Genomic DNA, 12,603 nt, shown 5'->3' with positions numbered 1-12,603 from the left:
GTCATTTTAAATTACTCAAATAATGACCCTTCATCCATTTCTTCTCTTGGCAGACTCTCCTAATATTTCATAGACCACATTAAAAATGGTCTAAATTTCCTAAACTACTAGTTATATTCCTCTGGACCATCCTGAACAATGCCTCTTCCTCTTTTTTCAATCTTCAGATACTTACTGTTTGTTCATTAATATAATATTTACAGCACCCAAGTGTTATGGTCTCTATACAGATAAACAAGAATCCTGCTCCAAAGTGCGTATAACCTAGTTCTTATACTTTAACTCCCATTTCTCCATATTTTGTCTTCATTTTGCTTTGTGCCATCCATCTGCTACCCAGTTCCATTTCTCAGCCGTATATTTTCTGGGGAGTTATTTCCTATTCCTGAGGAGGCCTGATACTATAGTTGAAGAATCATTTGTACATAGTATCATTTCTAGCCTGTGATTTTTTTAAAAAAAATTAGCAATGAGACAGGGCAGGCACTGTGCTGTGATGGATATCAGTACAGTGCACGTTGGATGCATTGAAAGCATTTGACTTCACCCTATGTCACTTCTAGAATGTATTTTCCTACTTTTAGCAATGCGACAGGATAGACATTTCTGCTGGACATTGCCTCATTTCATTGTATAGGTAACTGCTTCCAGGGCATCTGAAAATTACCAGCACACAGCACAGTGCCCTGTGTGATATTGACATGATATATTTCTTTTGAAAACCTAAAATAGATTAATATTTTATAGTGTTCAAAGATGTACAATAGAAGTGTTTATAAGGTTAAAGGATATACAATGTGTGTGAGTATATATTCAATGTAGAAGAAATGTGTATCTAGATAGAAAGCGAGATTATAGAATGTAATATTGTGAAATTTTTGTGACTACTATACTTAAGATTGAAATGTGATTTCCTATATAGATCTGTACATTCTTATTTTTGTGTTTCTTATAATTTTCTCAGACAAATTGGTCTGAAATTTTTCATGCTTTGTCTCTACCCAGAGCAATTTTTTAAAACATTTCTGAGAACTTCATTCATCCAGTTTTGAATTGTGTATGTAAAAAAGATAAATTAATTACATTATGTTTGTCCTATCTGCCCAGATCACAAAATGATTGCATAATCATAAAGTAGCAATGGCTGAATGGATTTTGTCTGGACTTTGCTTATTCTGTAGCACTCATTGAGATCTAGTTAAACCAAGTTTGAAGGAAATGTGCTTAAGGTATAAAAGCTGAAAGATTTTTCAGGCATATGTGAGGTAATTTTCTGGTAGGTTTCTTTGCTTTTTTTTTATAGCTTGGAACCCTAGGAAAAAGTGTGCTATAAGCTTTGCTGTGTGATCTTTCTGTTTATAAAGTGACCTCTAACTTTGGGTCTGGGAACCAAAAGAATCTGGATTAAAACCCTGATTCTGATTAGCCTTCTGAGTGATCTTGGGGCAGTCACTTCCACTCACTCTACCTCTGTTTCGCCGATCTGCCCAAGCTCTATCTTACAATAACTGTGAGATTATGTAATGTTTGAACAGGGCTTTGGAAAATATAGGGACCAAATTCTAATCTCAGATCAGAACCTCACACAATAATGTGTTGTATAAGTAAGAGGTTCCCCTTTTGTTTGGAGGAGCAGAAAGTACTGGGTGGGGAAGAAAAAATATCCTTTCCTATAATTTAACTCTACCGCCTTCCATAGTTGAGAGGTGATAGAAGAGAAAGGAATTGTTTCAGCGGAGAGAAAAGCTGGTTTAAATAGGAGATGAGAGAGGATGTACACAGAGAGCGACAACAGAGCTTACAGGGTCTGCAGGAGGGGCTTGGTTCTCTGGTTTGAAATGTGTAGTGTCCGTGCAGCCACAGGTTCAAAGCTCAGCAGGGTTATCTCAGCCCTTCATCCTAAAGGTAGATAAAGTGAGTTCACTAGAGCTTACTGCATGGATTTTTCAAACAACACTCTACAAACTAAAGTTCTCTGCGTGGATATTAAAGAGCCTAACACTGTCTGTAAAATTTGACAGGTTTCAGAGTAGCAGCCATGTTAGTCTGTATTCATAAAAAGAAAAGGACTACTTGTGGCTCCTTAGAGACTAACAAATTTATTTGAGCATAAGCTTTCGTGAGCTACAGCTCACTTCATCAGATGCATCCGATGAAGCGAGCTGTAGCTCACGAAAGCTTATGCTCAAATAAATTTGTTAGTCTCTGAGGTGCCACAAGTGCTCCTTTTCTTTTAGTAAAATTTGAGTTTTCTCCTTGGGCCACTGAACAAAATTCCTTTCCACCATAACTATTCTGCAGTCTCCTGTGCACCAGTTGGCTGCTGCTCTCTGTCTCAGAGGTCACAGCAGTTCAGTGCTGCATTATATGCATAATTTGCTGTTTGCTTTGGAGGGAAGGTGCTATGCAAATGTAAAATAATATTACAGTACACTCTGCTGAATTTGAACATCATAAAACAGGATGGCTGCTTCAAAGACATCTCCTAGGAATCTGATTTAGCCTAATTATAGTGAATGGTAATGACTGTGGCTTAACTAGGATAGTATTAGTATGTATTCCTCTTATTGGAATTAATTTGGATCCAAGTAAAGTGGTGTTTAACCAGTTAAATGGCTGTGAAATTATGTGTTCCGTTCTTTGCATACAAGTTACAATAGAAAGTTATTAAAATGTATATTTTGTTAGATTTTTGTGAGGTCGGGATCAAGGGTTCAGAGGTTTGCCCACATGGATACAGATGCAGGATTAGGGCATTAAATTGTTAGAGTGCTGTCCCACCACCCTTCACTGGTGAGGAGCAGTAGGCAGAAAGAGGTTTTATCATCTTGATTTCCAGACCTTAGCGGGAAGGGCCCTCATCACAGTTAGCAAGGCATCCCTGTTTTAAGTGGGTTTTAACCCACAAAAGCTTATGCCCTAATGAATTTGTTAGTCTCTAAGGTGCCACAAGGACTCCTCATTGTTTTCTCTCATTACTGAGGTTCTTTTTGGAGTGTAATTATACATATTGAAACTACAAGTCAAGAGATTGTGAGGAAATTCTGAAATGGATCAATGCAAACATTAGCCCTCTGCTATTGCTTCATACTGGGCTTTCAGGGTTTTCAAAACTATTTTATTTTCTTGATTTTCTGATCTTATGTCTCTGATATTTAATGTTTCAGGCTATATTGTGCATTGTTATCTTTTTACAAAACATCAAGAAAGAAAAACTGTTTAAAAAAATTCTAGCAATTGCAAACCAAGAAAATTAAAATATCAATTGTTATCTCTTGACAGATTTTATCTAATTAGTGGAGGTGTTCCTTTTATTATATGTGGGATTACAGCAGCGACCAACATCAATAATTATGGAATTGAAGGCAATGCCCCATAGTAAGTATATAGCATTGTAATAAAATACTCTCAGAAATAAGTAATATGTCTCTGTCAGATGCTGATAAATGTTACTGCCTTCATAAGGGACAGAAACATAAAACTTTAAGATAAAATTCCATATTTGCCTGCATGGAATAATGGCTGTGAAAAATCATTGTCTTACTTTGCGGTCTGATGCTTGGCTCACTTACCAACGGTTTTATACCAGTTTGATTTCACTGATATCAATGGAGTTACATTTGATTTACACCAGCGTAAATGAGAAGAGAATCAGACCTGTTGTTTCTACATTCACTATAATCATGTATTGTTGCATGTATTGTATAAAAAGGACCACACTAGCCAATCAGAAACAACAAAATCTTGATTATGCCTCTAACTACTGTTTGATTTACCATGTATTCTCCTATTCAAACCAGTGCAACCAGACTATAACGGGCTCTGCTTGGGTTTGCACAGGGTGGGGAGAGACAGCTCAACATGACCTTCCCTACTTCTTGCCCACTTGTGCAATGAACAGTCACAATGCTCACTGTCTGACTCTCATCAGAGAAACCCAAAAGGGGGCAATGATGAAGGGACACCCCCATGTACACCAGCTGGTATAAGAGGAATAAGTACCACACTTCACTGAGCTGACCAGAAACCCCCACTTGCATGCACGTATTTGGTGCCCAGATGTTGTCCCTCCACATTTTGCTTAGTTTCATTATGACTGCTACAAAATACCTAATGCATAGTATTTTTTAAGGGGCGCTATTGACACTTTTAGCCCCCAACCTTAAAAGGAGAGAAAGACTATTCTTCGTAAGTGAAGAAATTGTTAATGTAATTTCAACAAAATTATTTTTTTAAAAAATTATATTTTTTCCCTTAAAAAAACATTCTTGGGTTTTCAGCAACCCAGAAACATCCCAGCAATATTGTCTTGCAGTTATGACCCAACCTTCTAGTACCCAGTCTGACCAAGGTGGCTGTACAGCTGTTACGTGTTGGTGCTTCAGGCACCTTAGCTACATTATTTGCTCTTGTTGCCTGGGGGTGGGGAGTGCCAAAGGAGGCCACCAACAGGCTTTTTCCAGAAGAGCTGAACAGGAAGTGGTTTAGAATAACAATTGACACTGATTGCACGGAGATGATTCATCATGCCAGTGATCAGTGCTTTAATGGAACTTTCAGTCCATTCTGTCAATACAGGTATACGGATTCTTGGAAGGGATTCAGTTTCAATTAATGCTACGGTGCTTTGAAAATGCATCTTGACACATCTCAAAGCAGCCATGGAATGAGTAGAAATAGAGTTGTCTGGAAACAAAGTGAAAGGTATAATAATTAAATATTTGACCTTTCAAAATCATTTTCAGAGAGAATGAAATTGTAAAACCTGACAGTAAATTAGTAGACAACTACTAAACTAGGCAACTTTATCTGCTTAGACTGGTACCTACTCAGACCATGCCTGTCATATATTCAAAACATATTTATTTAAACATGTACAATTAGACAATAATTTATAATCAACAATATATTAAAGACTTGATTATTTATCTTCATAAATCTGTGAGACATTTTTTATTTCGGCACAATTAGAGAGGTTGTACTACTTTAATCACTTTAATCATAGACAATCAATACCAGATATCACAATCTGTACAGAAAACGGAAAGCAGGTGAAGGATGGTTATAAAATTGTCTAGGAAAGGTATGCATCCGATGAAGTGAGCTGTAGCTCACGAAAGCTCATGCTCAAATAAATTGGTTAGTCTCTAAGGTGCCACAAGTACTCCTTTTCTTTTTGCGAATACAGACTAACACGGCTGTTACTCTGAAACAAATTGAACAGCAGCACAGTGGGTTATATGCCTGATTCATTTTTAATAATATTAACACATCAAAATGTAGATGCAGTAACTTCAACATGTTTTTTATGGAACTGAGGAACTGATTTTTGAAGTGATCCTGATGAGATTCCACGTGAACCAACAACATCCTGAGACAATGTTCTACTGGGGAATATTCTGGTTTTCACTTTGCATCAAATGTGCAACATTGGAGTTTATTTAATGTATGCACATATATCAGTGCTTCACACTTATCAAATGAAAAGTAGGAGTTAACCTGTTTTCTTATGACCCTGGGAGTAAAATCACCTTGGTCTTTTGCCAGAAGGGCATAATACTTAAACCCTCTTGTGCTTATGAAATAAAAAATAACTTGTGTGCATTTCTTAAAGATCAGAGTCCAGAATCAAAAATGTAAATGTAATAATCAAATGTAAATGCTACTAAAGCTGACCAAAACACACCAGGGCTGAATTTTGTTAGATGCGGGGGTTCTGAACCCAGAGAGTATGACCACTCATATTACTAAATGGTCGAGGGGATTCTGGCTACATGAGAGTGTGGTGAGAGGGAGTCCTGGCATGGAAAAGTTTCAGAACCATTGTATTAGATGGACCACATCCAAAATTGGGGACTTCTGTTCTCCTTGTAAAGAATCATATACACCTCTGGTTATAAATGACTAACCCTATTTTATATTAGTGGACTGTGAATAAGTACTGTAAATAAAGTATCATGCCTCTTCCATGCCACTTTCTTTTCCCTAAGGGCTCATTGTTGACATGCATAACATTTTCTGTGTTATGGAGCCCACGTCAAATAGTCTAAGGCCTGGCCTACGCTGTGGGGGGGGGGGATTGATCTAAGGTACGCAACTTCAGCTACGAGAATAGCGTAGCTGAAGTCGACGTATCTTAGATCGACTTAGAATCACTTACTTTGCGTCCTTGCGGTGCAGGATCGACGGCTGCCGCTCTCCCATTGACTCTGCTTCCACCTCTCGCTGTGGTAGAGTTCCGGAGTCAACGGCAGAGCAATCGGGTATCGATTTATCGCATCTTCACTAGACGCGATAAATCGATCCCCGATAGATTGATCGTTACCCGCCGATCTGGCGGGTAGTGTAGACGTGGCCTAAGTTACCTATCACTCTGAATGCCATATGTAGATAGTGAACTCTGGAGAATGACTTTGGGAAGGCAATGAACCTTGTCTACCTCCCAGCAGGAGAGTGGGCCCTTCTTGTTCTTCTTCCTTGCATCAAATTGGGTCCACTCTGAATCCTCTCCTTCCAAAGTGCTCTGTTTAATGCCGTATCCCCTATCATACCACATAATAATGTCTTCTTTTATAACATCCCACCACTTTTTCTTGGGTCAGCCTCTCTGGCTTTTTCCTTCAATCTTGATCTGCTGGACTCTCTTACCTATGTAGTTGTCAGGACTGTGGTTTACATGACCAAACCCTCTAAGCCTGCATGCCCTCATTTTTTCATTAGACTGTTACTTTGAGCTTGTCTCTAACAAACATATTCCACATATGGTCTTTCTTGCTTATACCACTCATCCATCTCAACATCTGCGTTTCTGTGGAAGTGATCATTTGCTCATGGTGGGCTCCTCCCTGGTTTAAATGTCAATGGGCCTCAGGAGAGACTGTAAAAGAGTTGGTGCAGGTTTAAGAGATTTCTTGTTTCAGAAATGGGACTCAGTCAAAGAGAAATAGAAGAGTGTCATCTGGGAGAGAAGGTTATCCCAAATAGCAATCATATTGGGGAACAGAAAGGGACTTCTTCCTTTCCCCAACACCCCGCAGCTAGCATGTGTTGCTGTTTTGTTTGAAATAAATAGAAAAGGAACACCGTCTTGTTATCTTTTCTCCACACTACTTGAATGACTACAGCACTAGGGTTGAAGTAACTCCTGCTGCCTCATGACCCCAGTGTAAAGGACCGGGGGCATAAGTGGTCTGGCCTTTTGGTCACAACTGAGCTGGTGTCCGCAAGTCAAGGACAGCCACAAAGTGGTAGTCAGTGAGCAGGAATCAGAATAATTGCTAGAGCTGGGATCAATACGTAAGAGTCAGAGGCAGGCTGGAGTCAGAGACTGGATATCAGAGGCAGTTAGCAGGTGGGAATCAGGAGGACAGAGTCAGGGTCAGTCAGACTGCTTTTGGAGACTGGAGGTCAGAAAGCAAGGTGAGGCCGAGAGTCTTAGTGTAACACACGCACCTCCTGGGTGTGATGTTCTGTCCCCTGCAGTGGCACCGAGACCGCTTAGAGAGCAATTAATGAGTCTGCTCTACAGCCTCAGTCCAAAGTATCTCAGTCTAAATATGTGTTTAATGGGACTGAGGGTGATGACTCAGAATAATGAACCTTAATTATCATATTCTCTCCCTCCCATTGCTAACATTTAATAGTTTCCTTGACATTAATGGGAGCTCTCCATACACATCAAGGGGATATCATGCTGTTAAGGGAAAACCAATGTATTGTACATATGAGAAGTTATTGTCCATTATGTCAAATTTGGGTTTAAAAATTAATTTGACTTTCACTTTTTTGTTTGTTTGTTTGCAGTTGTTGGATGGCTTGGGAACCTAGCCTTGGTGCATTTTATGGGCCAGTAGCATTCATTGTGCTAGTCACCTGTGTTTACTTTCTCTGCACATACGTGCAATTGAAGCGTCATCCAGAACGCAAGTATGAATTAAGAGAAAGGACAGAAGATCAGCAGAGGTTGGCAAGTACTGAAGTGGGTCGTAGTCATATTACGGACACTGGGTCAGTTTCCCAGACAACATGCTCCATGATTTCTTCTTCTTTGTTGGAAAATGAGCACTCGTTTAAGGCTCAGCTTCGAGCTGCGGCATTCACTTTGTTCTTGTTTACTGCCACTTGGACCTTTGGAGCGCTTGCTGTATCTCAAGGACATTTCTTGGATATGATATTTAGCTGCCTCTATGGAGCATTTTGTGTGACCTTAGGGCTTTTCATCCTCATCCATCACTGTGCAAAGCGAGATGATGTATGGCATTGCTGGTGGTCCTGTTGCCCATCTAGAAGAAGCACATATTCTGTACAAGTTAATGTCCGCCCAAAGGTTAATGTCAATGGGGACACGCAGGTTCATGCACCTTGTCTTCAAGAGTCACCATGTCCTAACAAATCAGCTGTTTTTAATCATCCACCTGCTAATCACTGCAAGCTTACTAATCTACAAGCTGTTCAAAACCATGTTAACTGCCTTTCACCAGTTACACCATGTTGTGCAAAAATGCACTGTGATCAACTTTTGGATGATGAAGCTCATATACATGTGCATAACGAGGGAACTTTCAGGCCCAACATGCACATTCACAGATGTCTGAAAAGCAGAACTAAACCACGTTACTTCAGTCGACATAGATCTGCAGGAGAAAGAGAATATGCCTATCACATTCCTTCGAGCATTGATGGTAGCATCCACAGTTCACATACAGACAGTCCACACAGCACGCATGATAGTCAGTCAGGGCACAGACGGGCTTGCTGTGCGAAAAGTGATGCATATCCTACTATCAACCAGCCTGAAAGTAGCGATGCGAGTACTGTAATATACAGTTGTGCTAAAATCCCAGAAAGTGACACTGTGCACCATACAGCTCATTTTGAGATGCATCCACGGACACAATCATTGCCATTTAATACAACTAATCACAATGGAATTCTCAAGGGAAATGTGCATGAAGCCATGATATACAGTTCAGATAGTACAGGAAATATCAAAACTGGTCCTTGGAAGAATGAAACTACTGTGTAGTTCATGGGCCACTATATTGTCTTTTTTCAACTCAGATCATCTTCAGTTTTGTTTTTATTCTAAACTGAATAAGATTACATTTGTGTAGCACATCAGCAAATTGTACAGGTTTTACACCTTTATTTCTGTTTTCTGAATGAGCGACTAAAAGAGAGAAGTAGTGGCAGTGTTTTAAAAGTGAAGTTATTTTTAAAAGAATGTTAGAAAATTGTTCTGGGAGAGAATTTGAAACTGAAGTCTAGAAAACTGAATATAAGAGGCAATATCCTTTTGTAACAAAGAACTGTATTTCTTTAGAAATACATCACTTTTAATTCATTATTTTGGGTTTTTTTTTTAATTCTAAGGTAACTTCAGACTCTTTTATATACATATCCACATCTTTTACCTATTTATTTTTGTAGCAAAATATTATTACTGTGCCATGGATTTTAATCAGAAGTTACAATAATAGAAATGAGGAGCAGGATTTTAATAAATTATTGATACAGCTTTTTAGCCCTACAAAGTGATACTGCCTCTAAAGATCTTCTGTAGCATATGGCCTGTAAAATCATGTAATGTACAGTCTCTGTTATGCCTCTTTTCTTGTTGGAGAGAAGTACTAGGTAATGTCTGTTACATCTATGGTGCTGTATTGGTTGTGTTTTGCATGACATATGTCAGGATATACCATTTGCTGTGTTCTAGTGTTACATATGTAAAAACAAGTATTGTAAAAGGCTGTGGAAACCCTGTTGGTATTTAATCTAGAGCATTATGAATCTACAAAAAATCACTAAAGCACTAGTTTAAGTGGCACAATCCTTTGTATAAGGTTATATGATAGCTTTGATAAGGGTCCACTCTAATGTCTTTACAGAGCATGCACTACTCATTGTATGTGACGCTGTGCAGTGTAATAGCAATTGTCTCAACAAGTTTTACACTTCTTTGTAAAGTATGCCTTTTGAACAAATCTGTAAGCTGTTTCACAGTAACCTTTCAAAATCTGTTTAGGTAGAGCAGTTTTATCATTAACTCTTTGAGGACTACTGTCATTTTCTTAAAAATAGCTTACTCTACTTCAGAGAGACTGTATATACTATATTGTCTATTTAATCATATGAACAATGTAGTCCAGAGTTGTCAGGAAAGTGAACATTTAATCATTTTCCAGAAACATAACTTTCCAGATACTAATTTATTAATTTCACATCTTATGTGAAAGCCACTTTCCCTCCCAGCAAATTTCAGATTGTCTTTATCCTTTAATGCAAATTTGACCTTCAAAAGCAGTTACTTGTGTTCATTAATTCCGCTCAACCATAGGGCATTTTAGGGTCAGTAACATTCTCTGTTAACAAGGCTTTTGGCAAGAAATTCTTTGTCCATGAACGTCTGTACACAAAGCGTCAACTCACAGGACAGATCTGAATTATAATTATCCTTATGTGAAATGAAACTCCTTTTTAAAATAAGAAGGCTGCAAAGTAAGAATGAGTTATATAATGTGAATAGAAACATATAGCTGGAAGAAAAATGTCTGCAATGAAAGGAGAGAAGTGGTTTCATAAATAAAAAGACAAAGCACAATGTTGTATGGCCATATGAACAAGTCTGTCATATCCTAACACAGGCTTGGGTAACTGATACATTGCTATAGAGCACAGAACAAATAATAACAGCCCCTTGATGGAGCATCAATTTACAATGTATATTTTGCAGAAATACTAACATGCCTCAACCCATCATTTGTCTGTTAGCTGCAGTTTATTAGTCCCTACTCTTTTTTTTTAAATTATATAGGAAAACATTTCCTAACAGTGTACATATAGGTGACAATTATAATTGTTGCAATGTTATAAAAGTGCATAAGTCAGACAAATGTGTTCTGCAGTGTTGCAGGTGGGAATTAGTACTCAAAGGGTTAATGCTCAGTATCTGAGTGCAAGAAATCTTGTTTTTCTGTATTTTTGTAAATTTGAAATATATATTGTAAACTACAGCAGTGTAATGTATCCATTTCCTATTATGTGTGTCTTTAAAAGAGCAGGAAGAATGCACTAGTTGGTTGTTGAGTTTTAAACCAGTATACAACCTTTTCATGACTGCTTCTTTAAGTGATGGGGGGAATTAAAAAAAAAACTATGCTTTATTATGTATATGCTGTATGTGCTTGAACTGTCTCAAAACTAAAATACAGTATTTTCATTGTTTGCATAATGCAATATTTTCTGTTTAATAATTATTTTCATTTTAATATTATTTTATTCTCATTTCACATAGACAGTGAGCCCTAACCAAGCATAGACATAATGCTAAATACCACTTCTCTGTATCTCAGCAGTATATATCTATGCTGTAATAGATGAATCCTAGAGGGTCTGTAGATCATTATGCAAAATATCCCACATACATGGCCAGGTGAAATATTCACTTTGCTAGAACACACCCAGTGAGGTTCTTTATTCAGCTTGCGTTTCTGTCACTCGTGTTGTTTTGTCTGAGAGGCTTGTGTATGATCTTCATAATGGCTTACAAAGAAGTAAAATAGGTGCTGCTTTCCACAGAATATCTTATGTGATAAAACTCTCTGGAAAATTAACATTAAATATGAAAACACCTTTCTTATTGTGTTAAAATATTAATTTAGTAAATATTTTGGGGCTAATTTGGAAAAGATGTGTTATGCAATAATCTGTTTGCATATTATTTTTTCAGAAATATATAACTACAGAGTAGGAGAACATGATATTAAATAAATTACAACATGTTTTATAACATCAGATTTGACCAAAATTCTTTCTGTGCTTTTGACTTTTTTTTTCCAAGATAAATGGGATCATTTAATTGTTGTTGGTTTTTTTGTCATTTAGAGTCAGTGAATCATTGACTTTACCTGATTTCTTATGACATAAAAATAAAGTCAGTGAAATACATAGAGTATAGCAGATATATTGTACTAACAAATTCCCTCCTGGACATGCACATGTAACCCACCTGAATACTAACATTAGTTTTAGTTGTGCATGAATAACACAAAAGTGGCAGAACAGATTTTTATAGATCACTTCCTGGCCTGAGACAAAGCATGAGAAATTTCAGCCCCAAAGGTAATTTTCTGAGAATGATACAGGCAATTGACAACAGGGGGTTAAAATTAAAGTTCTGTCTTACTCTTAACTGTTGGAGATAGAATACTGGACTAGATGGATCATGGGTCAAATCCAGTGTGGCAATTACTGTTTCCCACGTAACTCCCGTGATGATATAATCCAAGAAAGCATAAACTTTTAAAAAATTCTCTGCCAGACAGATCACTTGAGGTTTAGTAATTCACATTTATACTGAACGTTAAATAAAGGTAATTAGGGATCAAATTTATTACTCCAATTTCTTATGATGGATGTATTCTTAACTCTGTGTATGTACACAGCTTCCAGTTTTAATTAGTTCCGTTTTGGGCACCTCAAAGTGGCTTTATTTTAAGACTTGGATCATGGCACACATGCAGTTTTGCATGAGGAATTCCTGCTTAACCTCATGTAAAGAAATTCAATATGGAAATAAATTATGAATGTTTGAAAATTGTGCCT

At 37.6% G+C, this 12,603-nt stretch overlaps 1 protein-coding gene across 1 annotated transcript in view; it reads left to right on the top strand.

The window, feature by feature from the left end:
* ADGRA1 (adhesion G protein-coupled receptor A1) overlaps positions 1-9,025 on the top strand; it is a 58,862-nt gene extending 49,837 nt beyond the window's left edge. Inside the window, exons 4-5 of the mRNA XM_077822229.1 lie at positions 3,283-3,378; positions 7,804-9,025. Coding sequence (XP_077678355.1) covers positions 3,283-3,378; positions 7,804-9,025 — 1,318 coding nt within the window. The remainder of the gene's footprint in view (positions 1-3,282; positions 3,379-7,803) is intronic.
* Positions 9,026-12,603: the final 3,578 nt, after the last annotated feature.

This window comes from Eretmochelys imbricata, chromosome 7 (assembly GCF_965152235.1).
Source record: "Eretmochelys imbricata isolate rEreImb1 chromosome 7, rEreImb1.hap1, whole genome shotgun sequence".
In the NCBI taxonomy this organism is placed as follows: domain Eukaryota; kingdom Metazoa; phylum Chordata; order Testudines; family Cheloniidae; genus Eretmochelys; species Eretmochelys imbricata.
This window is presented reverse-complemented; position numbering and strand designations above follow the sequence as displayed.